The 16,513-nt window shown below is 51.3% G+C and overlaps 1 protein-coding gene across 9 annotated transcripts in view; it reads right to left on the reverse strand.

Annotated features, from left to right (window-relative positions):
• Window positions 1–650: 650 nt before the first annotated feature.
• St8sia5 (ST8 alpha-N-acetyl-neuraminide alpha-2,8-sialyltransferase 5) overlaps window positions 651–16,513 on the reverse strand; it is a 66,033-nt gene continuing 50,170 nt past the window's right edge. For all 9 annotated transcript variants that reach the window (XM_046428430.2, XM_046428429.2, XM_046428428.2 and 6 more), the window contains 5 exons: window positions 13,058–13,144; window positions 9,696–9,840; window positions 7,195–7,307; window positions 2,905–2,997; window positions 651–1,781 (listed from right to left, as the gene is read on the reverse strand). In XM_046428430.2, the coding sequence (XP_046284386.1) occupies window positions 1,313–1,781; window positions 2,905–2,997; window positions 7,195–7,307; window positions 9,696–9,840; window positions 13,058–13,144 (907 nt within the window). In that variant the 3' untranslated portion in view covers window positions 651–1,312. The remainder of the gene's footprint in view (window positions 1,782–2,904; window positions 2,998–7,194; window positions 7,308–9,695; window positions 9,841–13,057; window positions 13,145–16,513) is intronic.

Here is a 16,513-nt window from a genome sequence, read left to right on the forward strand (position 1 = left end):
GTCAATCAAAGACCAGAACAGGTTCTTCTCCAGAAATGTCTGAGGGAGGGAGGGAAAAAAGGAGGAAAAGGAGGAGGAAAGGAAGGACAGATGGATGGGCAGGCTGAAGCCTCCCGGCACTAACATCTATGCTTCCACACAGCTATGCTCTAAGGCAATTCACCAGCAGAGTCTGTTAGGCACAATCACATTCATGGTGGAAACCATCCCCCCACCTCAGGGCGGGGCGGGGGGAGGAGGGGGGGAGCAGAGGGAAGGATTTCAGATGTGAAATGACAAGGGACCCCTCTCAGGCTAGGCACAGCTGATTCTCAGAAGCCCAGGCCCCATGAGTCCCTGTGGTGAAGACATCAGGCCCATACTGCAGGGGGTCCCCGCCTTCATGGCAGAAACCTCAGGGATGCTGGTGTCTGAGGCCCCACCTTGTTTCCTTCCAGTCACTAAGCTCATGTGACAAGGCAGCATTTTCCAGCTGATTGTCCCCATTCAGGAACACAGTATAGCAGGATTCTGCAGTATTCAGGAACATCAAGAGGAACGCATCTTTATAAATAACTCCTGGATAAAATGGAGCTGAAAATAGGGAGACAGAAGAGGAAGCAAATTGCTAAGCACTTATTGAGTCGATAGCATTGGCTTGGAAACCTTAGTGCAAATGGCTGGCCTGTTTTATTTCCTTCTCATCAAGAGGTCAAATGCAGGATGGAACCTAGGGGCACCAAGACTGTGTGTGTCCCAAGGTGTGTTTGGAAAGGTGTGGCTGTCTTTGGCCACTGGCTCTCAGGGAAGATAATAATCCAGGTCTCCGCTGGGTGCAGCTGGGGTGCTCACCCCAAGAGCTCTGAATGGCTCTTTCTTCACTGGAAGATCTGGCCACTGGTTGGCCTCTAAGCTCTGAGATGGTAATCCATGGCTAGTCCTTGGTATAAAAGTCAAGAGTCCAAAGGCCTGAATGAAATCTTGACTGTGCTCAGATGTCCTGTTTCCTCCCTCTGGTCCTTAGGGTCATCCTTCAGCCACAAGACCACTTCAGTCTGTGCTCTCTCACAAGCTAAAATTGAGGGGAAATGTGCTTTATTCCTTTGCAATCCCGAGGCCCCTGATTTGGGGCTGTGCCCAGCAGAAAGCACCCTGCAGAGCGCCCCAGCCCTGTCTTCCCGCCCCAGGATCCAAGCACAAAGCTCAATTACTTGAGGGAGCGACAGCCTGCTCACCAGGTCCCTGCACTGCCAGGCCAAGCGCCCCCAGTCCCGCCAGAAGAGAGAGGAGGAGAGGTGGTTCGGTTGTGGGCGGGCAGCCCGACGTGGCCACATCAGCAGCAGCCGCAGGTGCCCGTGTGCACGCGGAGGATGCCGCGGCTGTGCAGGTGCAAGAAGTTGAAGATTTCGGAGGGCATGGCGTGGAAGCCGGGGCGCGGCTTGACGTTGTCGTAGTAGTGGTGCGTGATGTAGAGGCCCGAAGGGTTCATGGGGAAGGCCCAGAAGCCGAACAGGTGCACTTCCTCGCACAGCTCAAGCGCTGCGGTGGCCAGAATGAGGCCGGTGCTGATGCGCTTGGCGCGCACCCCCAGGCTGAGCCAATAGCGCGACACGTTGACCAGGTACTGCGGGTGGAAGTAGTAGACGGCCTGCGGCGACTCGAAGTCATCCAGCACGTACTTGACGCGGATGGACACGTCGGTATTGCGCGTGTTGTAGAAGGCGGGCAGTAGCACCGACGCGTTCTCGTACACCTGCAGCACGCGGTAGAAGGGCCGCCGCCACTTTTCCAGCTTGTGGAACCTGCGAGGGGACCCAGAGTGAGAGAAGTCCTGTCGCCTGCTCCTCCGGATCCCTAACCCCACCTCTACCCCTCAGTGCCCCTAGCTTCCTGCCCCCTGCCCCCTGGGAGCTTTGCAAAGGGAGGGGGCAGGAACTCACAAGGCTACGCCCCTCCTCTCTCCTCCAGCGCCGCTGCAGAGAAAGGTGTGCCCTTTAAGTGGTGCAGGAGGGATCAGTCCAGACCAAAGGGGCGAATATCTAGTGTGTGGCTGCGGAGCCAAGGGAAAGGCCATGCTTAACCCAAAAAGATGCGCTTGGCACGGGGGCGTGCAGGCAGTCCAGAGTCCTCACATCCTCCCCAGCACTGTCCTCCCCAAGGATGGGCCCTGTACTGGCTCAGCACCCTCCTCAGCCTCTTACCCCATCTATCTGGCACACTTTAACCTTGAACAGCCCACCTTCTGTGGCCTCTCACCGTGTCCTGCCACTTCCTCTGCACCATCTTTGCTACCTTTCTTGGCACCTGATACAATTCATCAACTCCTCCTCCTCCTCCTCCTCCTCCTCCTCTCCTCTTGCCCTTCAACGTGATATGGATGGTGGAACTATGCCCAGCCTTGGGGATCTCAACAAATTGGCCCCTCCCCTGACACCTCCCAGGCACACCCCCAGGGGGCAGCTGGGTGGGGAGCTGCGATCTGTGGCCCTGGCTTCCCCAGTGCCGCCTGGACCCAGCCAGGTAGGACGCTGCCTGCCCTGGCCACACCCTGGAAGGCTCCTCACAGCCTTAGCCGACAGCAGGCTGACTAGCCCACACTGTCCAAAGGAAATCCAATGCTGGCCTCACATGCAATGTTAAATATTCTAGTAAACACAACTTGAAAGAGAGAAATGGGAGAGATTAATTTTTATATTTTATTTAACTCAATATATTGAAATAATATCATTTCAAGATGGAATTAATATTTTTAAAATGAGATAAATGACACCCTTTTGTTCTCATTAAGTCTTTGAAACCCATTTCAAAGATTTATATTTGTATATTTCATGGGAACAGCCTGCACACCTCAGTCTGGACTAGCCACGTTCCTAGTGCCCAGTGGCTACAGGGACTATTGGCTACAGAAGAAAAAGGGCCACTGACCTTTCCGTGATGATGCTGGGGTTCACCGTGACGACGTCCGTCTTCACCCCCACATCCACGGTATACTTCTCTGAGATGGGGGGTAAGTTGCACCTGCAGAAGACACAAAGCAGCCCAGGCAGGGGGTCAGTCACTGTACAGATGACACTGGGAGGGGGCAAGGGTAAGGAAGGGATCACATGGACACAGGGATGCAGAGGTGGCCAGCTGGGCCAGACTTCTGGGGCCAGGTAATAAGACAGCAGCCCTCTTGCTCTGTGTCCAGCATCAGGCCCAGTCACTGGTTTTGCTGAAGTTCCAGACCCAGCAGGCAGAGAAACCACCAGAGGAATTGTATAGTTACAAGCTCTGTATAGAACACCCCTGGATAACAGGACCAGGACTATGGCTCTAAGTGGATGATGGCTGGGGTGCACCCCCTTGCATAGGGGTAGACTTCTCTGAGGAAGCGACACTTACTCGAAGGAGGAAGCAGCAGAAGGCCACCAGTGGAAGACTGGTCAAAGGTGGGAATGGTCAAAGGTAAGTCTTAGAAATGCAGTACTGAGTGACAGAGCAAGTTGCAGAGTGAGCAGAGGAGCAAACTCTGTGCAAAGCCCCTGCCATAGAGTCACGGCCACCAAAGATGCCCTTAAACGTCCTAATACCTGGAACCTATGAATAGGTTCTGCTCACAGGTTCTGCAGCTGCAACTGTTAAGGAGCTTGAGAGAGGGGATCATCCTTGATGAAGCCAAGGTCATCACAGGGTCATACAGGAGAAAGTGATGTCACAACAAAGGAAGAGAAGAAAACATGTGACTGCAGATCCAGAGAAAGAGACGGGAGGACGCTACGCTGCTGGCATTGAGCCAAGGAAGGCAGACAGCTTCCAGGAGCTGGAAAGGGCAACCCGTCCTCCCTTACAGCCCCCAGAAAGGGACACAGCCCTGCCAGTGCCTTGACTGCAGCCCACTGAGACCTCTGACCACTGGAGCAGTAAGATGACAAACTTGTGCTGTTTCAAGCCACTACTTGTGGAGACTTGTTACAGCAGTAATAGGAAACTGACCCCAAACAGTGAAAGTTAACAAAGTATTCAGAGTTAAATCCACATGGAATGAAACCACTTTTAACAATCAAGGAATAATAAGTGCAAAATTCAGGGTGGCGATTACCTCTGGGGTAAAACAGTAGAATGGGAAAGTTGATAGACTGCCTTGATGCAAATCTGCAACTTTTAAATTAAGTGGTTGGTTTACAAATATTTTTTTTTTAAAGAGAGAGTGAGAGAGATAGAGAGAGAGAATTTTTTTTTAATATTTATTTTTTAGTTATCGGCGGACACAACATCTTTGTTTTGTATGTGGTGCTGAGGATCGAACCCCGGCCGCACGCATGCCAGGCAAGCGCGCTACCGCTTGAGCCACATCCCCAGCCCAATTTTTTTTTTTTTTTTTATGTGGTGCTGAGGATCGAACCTGGGCCGCACACATGTCAGGTGAGCGTGCTACCGCTTGAGCCACATCCCCAGCCCCGGTTTACAAATATTTATTTTATTGTTTTCTACATACTTAGAGATGTGGTATAAGGTTTCGGGGTTTTGTTTTGCATCGAATAGTACATGATGAATGAATAAATACACTGAAAAGAAGTGGGTGTTAAGTGGGTAAATTTGAAGGTCATGGGCATTTCAGCTTGTGGAAAGGTCCTGTGGTAGAAGAAAGCGGGAGGCATCTGGGAATGATTGAAGCCTAGTAACTACAGCAGAGTGAGGGTGGTGGTAGAAGCACAGGGCGAGGGGCTGGACTACAAAGGACTGAGACCCATGCAAAGGAGTGTCTGCTCTTTATCCAGGAGAAGTCATGAGAAGTCATGGGTCTAAGGAACAACTGTATAGAACAACCCTGGATAACAGGACCAGGACTATCACCTGTCTTATAACCCAGTCATACCTCTCCTATCAGACCAGTGTGGAAGGCAGGTTTTACATTCCCCTTACAGACAGGGGATGTGCAGTTATCATGTATTGAGCACCTACAACATGCCAGGAGCTTTCACAGGATTATACGAGACATGGTGAACCTTAAGGGGCAGATATTAGGTCCCCTGTGTTATGAATGAGAAGCAAGACATTTGGAGAAGTACAGAGACCTGAAGCTGTGAAGTGGTTGAGTCATGGCTGGGGACACGTCTGTCTGACCTTGAACCTAAGGCGCTTTCCCAAAACTGGATGTCCTATCCAGTAGGGACATCGCTGGACACAAAAGGGATTGGCAAATCTTGGATATGCATGGCAGGCACTCAGCCAGGCTTTGCCACTAATGTCCCACTAGGACAAAGACAGTGACAACAATGAGAGGACCCCGTGTCTCTAAAACCAGCACAAACAACTGTGCGTTACACCTGGCTCAGGTGGTAGGACGAGAGCACGCCCCAGGGAAATGCTTCCTGGCCCCTGGGGAGCTGAGGAGAGGCCATGGTACTGCACGGAGAACGCAGGACAAGAGCCACATCCCTAGTTCTGACCATGACCAGCCATGTGGTCTGGGCCTGGAATGTCACCCCCACCCCCCCGCAGTTGTTTTCATCTGTAAAATGAGAGAATATCAAAAGGCAAATTTGTATTATAACAAAGCTTAGTGTGTGTCCCACATTGCTGGAAGATCTTGCCTGTATTAACTCATTCAATCCTCACCGGGGGGTGGGTACCATGGTGGCCCTCATCCTGCACTTCAGGAAGGGAAGATGGAATGGTCAGTTAGGTCACTTGCCTAAGGTGACACAGTCCCTAGTTCAGACGCAGGCTTCCAGGCCTCAAACTCATGGCTTAACCAGTCTATCACCACGAAGCATCCTGGGGATACTGTGACCCCATCCTTCCCCTCACTCCTGCACCCCTTCACCCCATGCTCGTTTTCTGAGTTATTACAATGTGCCAGCCACTGTCATAGGAATTTCTCTGTGTTTCCAGTCCCCACAGGTGAAACCACTCGGCTGATCATGGCTACAGGGCTGGGTGTCTAATGCCACATGAGATGTGGCACCAGGTTCCATGAAGAGTGCAAGTGGAGACAGCCAGGGAAGGAGTGGGGATCCCTGAACTAAGCTTGAAGGACAAGGGGACAGCATAGCCAGAAGGTCAGAGGGGCCAGAATGGGCAACCTTCTAGGTGGAGAGGACAAGACCTTGAAAGAGTAGTAGCTGACATTTCTTAGGCACTGACAGAGTGTCCAGGGCAGTACGCATAAGAGCTGAAGCAGCCATGTCACTTAATTCCCCAGCTCTGGGAAGCTGCTGTCATTAACCCCACTTTGCAGGTGAGGAACCATAGTCCAGAGGAGCAAGATGACTTCCTAAGGCCAAGCACCTGGACAGAAGCTCAGATAGGCCCCAAAGACCCGGGAGGGCCTTCTGGCCTCCATTAGCAAGCCGGTAGCCGGGCTTAGGATTTGGGGATGGCTGCCATGTTGGAGAACTCTGAACCTTCTTTTGGGCTTCTCGGTGTCCCCAGGAAGTGTGGGCTGACTCAGGGCAGCAGGAATAGGTGTCTCTCACACATGTCACCCACCCACCCACGTCAGTGATGCTACTTCCAAGCCTGATGCAGGGTGTCCTTGGCTTCCTTCTCCTAGGGACAGAAGGCTGGGGTTGCACTGCCAGGAACCCAAAATTTGCAAGAGCTGCCTTTATTTCAGGACTTCCAGCCACACCAAACCTCCCCTGCCTCCCTCCCTGCCACCAACTCTGAGTGGCCCCCTGATTGCAGATCCATAACCCCTGAGATCCCCCTGCAGACAACCTGTGGGTCTTTGCTTGAAGCTCTTATTTTGAACCCATTGCTACCCAGGCTAAAGAGGAAAGCCGGGCTCCCTAAAGACATAGGAGTATTCTGCATAAGGGAGAGGTGACACAAGAACCAGTGCCCAGCTTAAAGCCAGGGTGAAGCCACAAGGCTGCCCAGCTTCCAATCAGTACTCAGGGAAGTGTAGAACCGGCAGGGAGGTGGGTGCCCATAGCCTGGCCCACAAGTCCTCAGGGCCTCACAGCCTGATCTTTGCTCTTTACATGCTTCCCATTCTGCAAATGGGAAAACGGAGGACCTGGGAGTCCAACAACTTACCCCAAGGGATGGGCTGGAGAGAGAAAGCAGGATACCTCGGAGCATAAGGGTGTGCAGGGTTGGGGAATGGGGGGCTAATTGTTTGAAGGACAATGTCAGAGCATGAGGGGGAGCTGCAGTTTGTGGGGTGTCACAGAGGAGGAGGGTGGTGGGGTCCATGGCAGGTACAGACCCAGAGGGTTCTCTTACCGGAAGACAAAGTCAGCACTGTTGATCTCCCTCCCGCAGCGGCTGTTCTTGAGGATGCCTCCGTTGCCCACCACCGCACACTTCTTAAACTGGGACCGGTAGTAGGGCATATCCTGGGGGAGGCACAGGCACAGTGGTCAGAGCCAAGGTCACCCCTGCCCTCATCTGGAGTGCTCACCTCTGCAACCACGTCTACCTCTAGGATCTCTTGGCCCCATGAGCGAGCCTTACTGGGAATGTGGGAGGAAAGTGGGTCTCCACTTTGCCCATGAGAAGCGAGGTCAACCTGTTATTGCTAGGTGGCCCCAAAGGTCCCTCCCACCTCTGACACCCAGGAGTCTGTAGGCAGCTTCTTCCTAGCATATCTGTGAAGAAGCTTATCTTGGAGCATGATAGTGCTACGGCAGCATCAGGAATTAGGCTAACTCTAGAGACCTGCAGCGTCTGCGGGAGACTTGGTATTCACAGCCCATTTCCCTGGAGGGACAGACCCGAGGGGGCCAGGGCAGGAAAAGCACAGGTGTCTCAAGGACAGTGAAAGCACTCTTTACCTTTTACACAGGAAGGAAAAAACCAAGGTTATCTTTGGAAAAATCATCAAAGCCTTATTATGTTTTATACGGATGTTTTCCAAACTCCCATAAATCAAGAACTACCTGAGAATATCCATTTCTAGGCTTCATCTAAGAATCATGGAATCAGAATGTCCAGGGCAGGGACAGAAGGCTGGGAAGCTGAGAATTTTTACAAACCCAGTAAATACTTACCTTCAGGGGAAGTGCCATTCTATGTCACCTGAATTAGAATTCAGGGACCGGAAAATTATGGCTCCTGGGCCACATCTGGCTCGGCTCCTGGTTTTGTATGTCTTGCAAGCTATGAACAGATTTTATATTTGCTAGAGATGGAACCCAGAGCCTGTGCCCACCAGCCAAGACCCTATCCTGAGCCACGCTGCCAGCTCCTAGATTTTTAAATGGCTGGAAACAAATCAAAGACATGTGAAAATTATACACAATTCAGATTTCTGTGCTATTGGGACACAGCTGCCATCCTTTGTTTGTCATTCATAGCTGCGTTAGTGCTTGGATGTGGGATGTGACGGAGACAATATGCCCTTCAAAGCCCAAAACATTGGCTATCTGGCTCTTTCAGAAAATGTTCGGTGACCTCTGCTCTTTCCCTGGGCCTCTGTAGTCACACTACTGGCTGTTCCAGTTCCCCAGGTCCCTGCCTGGCTGTGTTTCACTCGCTGGTCACCTCACCAGCCTCATGTTCCAGGGCTAAGACCCACCTTGCAAAGGTAGCTCACCACCATCCTCTCCGGCACTGAGATGAAACCACTCAGTGGGAAGAAACCACTGGCCTCCAGCTGTTGCCCCGAGCTCCACAGAACCTGAATCTTACTGGCGCCTCTGGTAGGACTGCAGGGAGACTGGGCTTGGTGGCACTCACACCCCCCAGGACCTCAAGCTTCATCCAGACAGATTTGCACACACCTCCATTCAGCATTACTTCTCTTTTTTTCGGGGGGGGGGGGTACTAGAGATTGAACCCAGGGGTGCTTTACCACTGAGCTACATTCTGGGTATTTTTTTTTTAATTATTTTGAGACAGAGTCTTGCTAAGTTGCTGAGGCTGGCCTCAAACTTAGGATCCTTCTGCCTTAGCCTCCCTAGTCCCTGAGATCACAGGTGTGCGTCCCCCACACTGGCTCCACTCAACATTTCCACAATTGGTCCAAAGTGTAGTAGTGCGCATGCCCCATGTGACCTGCCTCTCTTCAGAGGCCAAACCCCATCCACATCTGATGACAAGTACAGCATCCCCTTCCATGAGAGTCTGGAGCCGGGGACTGTGCCTGTGGTCAGCCCAAGAGAACCTCAGTGATCTGAACAGGTCACATGTGTATATCCTTCACTCTGTGACCACCATGCCAGGCTGATCCACCCACTCCAGACTTCCTTATGTGAAAGGAAGGAAAGAAAGGTTTAAGGATATTGTGGATGTTCTTTAATGAGCAACTGAATCTACGCCTACTCCAAGCCCCTGTTAGACACAGAGACTGAGGTTGTGAAAGACTGACCCCAAGGTCATCTGACTTGGGCTAAGTTTCAGAGCCTGGTTTGCCCTGGATGGTGCCTTCTGGGGCTCATAGCCTTGGGGTGTCTCTTTCACTCCTGTGTCTACCTCTGGAGTGGAGGCACATGAGATCTGTGTCCCAGATGTCTGTCCTCAGCAAGCAATGCAATAACCAGGATTTTCACTAATTTCTTGCCAAAGTCACATGGGTGATAGCCAGTTGGCATTCATGGTGCCTAGACAGAACCCCCAAGGAAGCCAGCAGACAGGCTACAGGGCCCAGGCAACTGGTCAACCAGGACAAGCCACTTGGGTACAGAGGGCAGAGCATGAGTCACACAAAATCACCAGGTATGGACACAGAGGGCCTCAGCTGTACGGGCTCCCTCACCCCACACAGAGCACCCCGCACAGAGCACCTTGGGAAACATGCGGAAGATCTCCTGGTTGATGTGGTAGATGCCGCTGGTGTCCACCTCGTACTTGAGCTTCGTGCCCAGTGGCGTGTTCTTCTGGGTGGTGAAGAGGAAGGCTGGGGCATTGCAGCACCTGGACAGAGTGGACCTGCCGGGTGGGAGGACAGGAGGGTGACACTAGGCATAGCACAGCCTACCGAGGACACAGGGGTCACTCTGCTGAGCCTCCCCGGTTCTGATTCCCACGCTTGCTCCTGCCCACACCTCCACTGGGGCTCCCTCCCCCTCCAGCAGTGACACCTCCCCAGGCACTGTCCTTTCAGCCAGACCAGGTCTACCACCATGAAGCCTCCTACTGCCCCTGTCCCCACAAAGGCACTGTCCCAAAGGCTGGCGCACAGACTGGGAGCCATAAACCTCATCTACCATGTCCCGCTCGGGCTTGGGTGACAGCCATTGACAGCAGGGGCTTCCCCCTCCCAATCCTGCCTAGGGCTAGTCACACCCTTAGCTGTTCCCCACTGGAGCCTCCATCCAGACCTGCTGCCCAGAGCCAGGCTACTCCTGCCGCATTTGTGCAGCCTGAACTGAAACCCCCAGGGAGCCTGAGCTCCTCTCAGGGCCTCAGCCCCCATCACAGTTTAGACAAGGCATCCACCTTGTCTGAAGTCTCCCCAGAACCAAGATCCTGGTGGCCAACAGAATTGTATGCTATCGACCACTCAGAAACTGAGTCAGGAAAAAGGAAGGGTCAGAAACTGGGTGGTGGGTGATGCTGCTGGTTCCAACAGAAATGTCAGGGTTTGTCATTTTCATAAAAGGAGTCCTGATGAGAGCCACAGGGCTCAAGCTTAGGTACCAGCTTCATCAGGAACAAGCTGCAAGTAGGACGGGCTGGTGTGGCAGGCCCGGGCACCAGCCAGGCCAGGGGAGCCTGGTTCCCCTCCACTCTGCACCAGGTGTTCCACCCAGCAATGCATTCTGGGAGCACCAGGAGACTCCACACGCTGCCTCAGTGGGTCAGATCCTGGGCACACCGTGCTCCCCAGCCCTGGGGACGTGAAACTCTGAACACAGAGGGCGTTGGACTTGAATAAGGGCACAGACCATTGCCCCCTCATGTCAGGGATCTGGGCCCATGAGGCCCACTTCCTCCCAAAAGCGGCAGCAGCAGGCTCAGCACATGCTGGCTGCCTCCAGGGACACCAGCATCCAGGCACAATCACCACCAGCATCCAGGCAACTTCCCTACAGAGAGGGACACCTTCCCTACGGAGCCCTGCAATGACCACTAATGAAGAACCAGGAGGAGATTTCTGAAAGCCCAAGTTCTAGGATGGAAACTTAGGTCACCAACCTGGTGACAAGGGGCCTGGATTCTAGTATCTGTTCTCCCACTGCTGGCTGTGGGGCTCCAGGCAGGTCACTTTCCCCCCCTGGGCCTGTTTCCTCATAGGCGACATGCAGAATTGGCTCTTCCACTCTGACCCCTGTGATTCTGTGACTCCAGCTTGCCAAAGCTGGGAAAGTTACAGGATAATTTTTTTTATGATTATGTCTCTTGCCGGGACTTCACTGAGAGCCCAGCTGGCTGCTAGTCACAGACAGTGGTCTTTCCTATGGAGAGGTGGCTTCCAGAGGGGAGACTAGAAGCCTGGCAGGGCATGTCACAGGTCAGCACTACACACCAGCATCTGTCCCTAAGCTTCACTGGTGCAGAACTCCATCTTGAGTACCCTCATTGGGGAAATCGACTCATACTAATCAAGCTTACAAGCAACAGACATACAAACCAAAATGCCAGTGTCTATTTGTAGGCCACAGGAGAGGAGCAGGACTCAGTTACAGGGCTCCTTCCTGCAACTACAGGGCTCAGGCCTCCCTCCCATCCTGCACCGGGTTCCTACAACCTGCATGAATAATCTCATCATCGTTCCAGGAGCTTGAGACATGAGCAGAGGGAGGCCACTGGATGGCCTTGAGGTTTTTCTACTCAGAGCACCCCAAGGCCTGATGACACCTCCCTTTCCACATCCCTCCTCCCTGGAAGGTCTCAGCTGTCCTGGGTGGTGCTCTCTGATCCCTGCCATGGCTCCCACATGACCCCTGTGTTTCCCTTGTCATTTTCCGGTTGCTTCACTATTTCCTTAGGCATGTGAATCCCACTGATGAGCCTCTCGGCCTAGACAACGGTCATCTCACTGACTGCACCTGTGCTGTGCTCTACGGCCACCCTGGGCGGGCTCAGGCCTTTCTCACTCCAGGGGCATCGATCTGGGCAGCACATAGTGACCCTCTGAGGGGCAGACTGCAGCACAGCCCCTGCACCATACCATTCCTCCAGCACAATGCTGAGGTTCACAGTCGGCTTTGAGGGAAGGTGGACCTCTGCAAACTACTTTGGGCCTGAGCAGGGTTTCTGGCATCTCACAAAGGCCGCTAGCACCTGCTCTTCAGGGCTCATCACTTCAGACATTCACATTTCTAAAAATGTGCTACTTAAAACAATTATCCTACCTCTAGACTTGGCCTGGAATTGCCACAAACTGGAATAAATGATTTATAAAGAGAATACAGAATTCTCGGTAACATTCCCTCTTCCCAAGCTCTGGGATAGGATTCCTTCATGCTGAAGCTCCCTGAACATTTCAACTCGCACCTGATGTGGAAATCTAGCTTACACCCGGGTTACCAGGGTTGTATCAGTTCCGCAGCCTCAAGTCTACCTGCACCGCCACAATACCATACACTCGCGGGATTGTAGGGAGAGACGGAACCCGGGCACTTGCACTAATGAAAAGAATTTTTGGATGTCTTCCATCTGCTTGCCACCCACAGCAGGACGTTAAGACAGCTCCTGTCTCTCTGGGAGTTTGTAATCTGTTCATTGTGGTTGGAGAGTAATTAGGAGATAATCTACAGCCAGGCTCAGGCGTCTGGTGAGGCTGTCAGAACACAGGCTCTGAAAAGAGGGGAGGCTGTCTTTTGTCAGAGGCAATGTCCCAGAGAGGGAGGCCAGGTTGGTGAGGCTGCAGAGGCCTGGGGAGCCCTCAAGCAAGGATAGCCCCCCTACTAGGCACCTCAGTTAACCCCCACTGTGTGCTGCATGTGACAGCAGTGACCTTGCAGAGCCGCTACAAAGACTGCGGGAGAGAGATGCGGGCAGCAGCTGTTCGGCTGCCCGCCTTGCCCTCTGTGGCCTGGGAACCTTGCCACTGCCCACACTCCCAAGCCAGTCAGGGCCGGCTCCAGGGCAGATGGCCTCCCAGAGCTGGGCCTTGCAGGACAGGGGGACTCTGAAGAGGTGGCAATGAGAGGGACAGTGCGGCCACACAGGGAGAGGGGGGACAACGGACGGTAGGTACTTGAACTGGTTGGCTTCGGAGATGTTCATGGCCCATTTGCACATCTGGAGGCTCTTCCACCTGTCGAACAGCTCCGACTGCTTCACCCTTTGGGAGTGGAGAACAGAGAGCAGGTAAGAGGGCCAGGCTGGACCAAGTGTCATCTTTCCAAAAATGCCCCCTTCCTGTTCCCCTATGCAAAATCCTGGACTGGTGCTTTGAAAATAAGTATATATGTATTTTTTATTTTCTGTGTTCTTGATGCTCTGGTAACTGGAGCCTTGCTAATTCCTGAAGACAGCAAGCCAAGTCTCAGCCACGTGCCTTTCATGTGTAAACTGAGCAGTGCAGTCACCTCCTATTCAGAGAGCTGCTGTCCCCTGCCATAATCCCTCCAGGGCCAGCTATCAGACAACCAGTGGCAATCCTTAAGCCTCAGAGCCTGCCACAGTGATCCTAGCCAGTCCCAAAGCTGTCAGCACGACTGCTCCCACCCTGCCCATTCTACCCACAAAAAAACCCACTAACGTTCTTGACGGACTCTCCCTGCGCTTGCCTTCTGAATGGCTTTAGGGCTTCCCCACGGGGCCCTGTGATGGTCATTTTGGGTCTGCATGTCTTTCCACACCTGATTCTAACAAGCCATTATTCCTTGTCCCTCAGGTCTGCACAGCGCTCTCAGGAAATGTTGGTTGTGTTTTTTTTTTTTTTTTGTACTAGAAATTGAACCCAGGGGTACTTCCCCATTGAGCTCCAATCCCCAGCCTTTTTGATTTTTCTTTTGAAACAGGGTCTTTCTAAGTTGCTGAGGCTGGCCTTGAATTTGCAATCCTCCTGCCTCAGCCTCCGGAGTTACTAGGATTACAGTCATGTGCCACCACACCCAACTCAGGGCTATGAAGGAGTGACATCAGTTCTCTAGCAGGGCTCCCATCAAGCCCCACACTGTGCACAGCCCACAGGAGACTCAGGACTGTGGCAACCCTTCTCATCCTCCTGTCCCAGGGCAGATCACAACTGCCCAGTGACATACAAAAGAGGTGAGAAACTATGGGTATGCCCCTTTTCTCTGAAAGACGATCTGCCAGGCGTTATGCTTACTGATTTTTAAATATCTGAGCATTGTTCTCAGGCACTCACAGAAAAGGGAACATCTCAATCAAAAATTGTGATTTTCCCTTTGAAACTCACAAAAGAATTATTACTTAAATTATCAATTTACATTTGCATATTTGTAATTATGCATTGAGTTTCAGTACTATATTTGCATGCCTAGCAAAATATAGACACTTGATAATGATTGTTGAGTAAATGAGTAAATCAAAGATACAAATTCCTACAAACACCAAGTGATCATGAGACCCTTATACACATTGACCGCAATGGCCAGCATCTCCCTTCTCCTTTTCAGAGTGTCTAACCTTGAAGGCCACATGCCACGTCTCACACGCTCTCTCTAATATACGTGCTCAGTGTCTCTGTCATCTTCCCTATCCTTGGTTACATATCTCCATTGCACTCGAGAAGTTATTCCTTGGATCCTGTGTCACCACAGAAAAATCATTTCTGAGCCTCAGTCTCCTCATCTGTAACATGGGGCTACCATAACCCTGGGCTGCCTACTAAGAGATTGTGTTTTTACTATTACCACTTGGTTGGCACTTTTATGCATTTCCTTATACTGTTAGCTCTTTGGGTGGTGGGGGGAGAATGGGGCATAAAGGAGAAAAGAGAAAAATCTGTATGAGGACATTTGTGTTTTCCCAAGAATGTTCCATGGACTGCTACTTCAATGTGGTATCACAAGGTATTAGCTGAACTACATGAAAGTGCTACAAGATGGCATTTGCATATGGTTTAACCAATTTTTTTAAAGAAGGGGAACCTATGGTCAACTATATTGGGAACATTGAGTATTTAAATAAAGTTTAATGCTTTAGTGTGAGACTTCTCAGACCCTTTAATAAAGGAATCTCATGCGTATCATCTCCTAGAGTTAATGGATCATGGGATCCTTTTCTTATTGAGCTGTTTCTAAAACTGAAATTCTATAGAAACACTGAAATGCAAGGCAGGCCCTACACTCATTAAAAGCAATACCAAGACTTTTCTCTCTCTTGATCATACACCGTCCCCAACCAAAGGCTAGGCGTGGGGTACGTCCAGGGTCACCTAGTAGTGGGTCTTCGGAAGCTGGCTGGACTTGGGCCCTTGTGCAGAAGAAGCCCCTTAAAGGAAGCTATTCTGGCTTAGATCACAAATGAGGAAGTGATCCAGGAGCCGAGAGTTCCCAAGAAAACCCTATGACTGTAGTTCTTACCCCACAGTCTCCTGAAGGGCTTGAGGGAGTCCACCTGGGGCATATTCTGGGGAGAATTCAGCCTTCATCAGCTTCTTGAAGGGATCATGATTCCCAAAAAGGCAGATACCCACTTAACTATAATTTAAAACACACACAAACAAACAAACAAACAAAAAAACAACCCAGACAAGGTTCATTCTGCAGGTGTGTCCCTGAGTTTATTTGGAGGGGGTGACAGTTGTCCCCAGTCAGGTCAAGCCTCACCTACAGGGAGGATGTATGACTGGTGGGGGAGGGGTGGTCGCAGGAAAAGTCACAGAGGATGGTGACTGCATGGGTTTGGAAACTACAGGGACGCAGTTGAGATACCTCCTAACTATTGAAGGTTTGGCAGGTTAGCAGGTTATTTAACTTCTCTGAGCTCAGTTTTCTCATCTATAAAATGAGCATAATAATAGTCTCTTGCCCTCATGGGTTTTTAAATGACTAAATAAGATGACACAATAAAGCATGGGGCCCAGTGCCTGACACAGCAAGCACCTGGGGGTGTAAGTTATTACTGCTGTTCAGCTGAACTGCTGCGACCCTCTGTACTTTGCATTTTTGTAAAACCCACAACCTGTCCTTACTCAATCCTGATTGTTCCCATGACAGCAAATAACCAAGAATACAGGGATCACTGTCAAGTCCAGTGCAAAGCACAGAGCAGGTGCCTATAGAATATTTATTATTTCAAGAGATGAATGAATGGATCAATAATATTGAGTCCAAATCAAGTTCCCTAACTATTTATAACTCTAGATGACACAAACTAGAAATACAGTCCCCGACCAAAACAACTCCCTGCTTGCAGGAAGCCTACAGACTAGGGTGGAGGCCCAGGGGAAGAAAATTTATAATGGCTCGCCTGAGAGTAGTAAGCGCTGTGCAGCAGGGTGAAGACAGAAGGAAGTGGCTGTTGGCTGTTTCAGTGGGTGGATCCCATGATCCATTAACTCTAGGAGATGATACACATGAGATTCCTTTATTAAAGCATCTGAGAAGTATCGCACTAAAGCATTAAACTTTATTTAAATACTCAATGTTCCCAATATAGTTGCACAAAGACTGAAACGATACAGGGAATATCTGGGGAGAGTGTACCCAGGCAGAGAAGAGGGAGTACAAGGCTCTGG

This window comes from Marmota monax, unplaced genomic scaffold (genome assembly GCF_021218885.2).
Source record: "Marmota monax isolate L192 unplaced genomic scaffold, Marmota_monax_Labrador192_F-V1.1 WCK01_AAM20220418_F8-fsc00031, whole genome shotgun sequence".
Taxonomy (NCBI): domain Eukaryota; kingdom Metazoa; phylum Chordata; class Mammalia; order Rodentia; family Sciuridae; genus Marmota; species Marmota monax.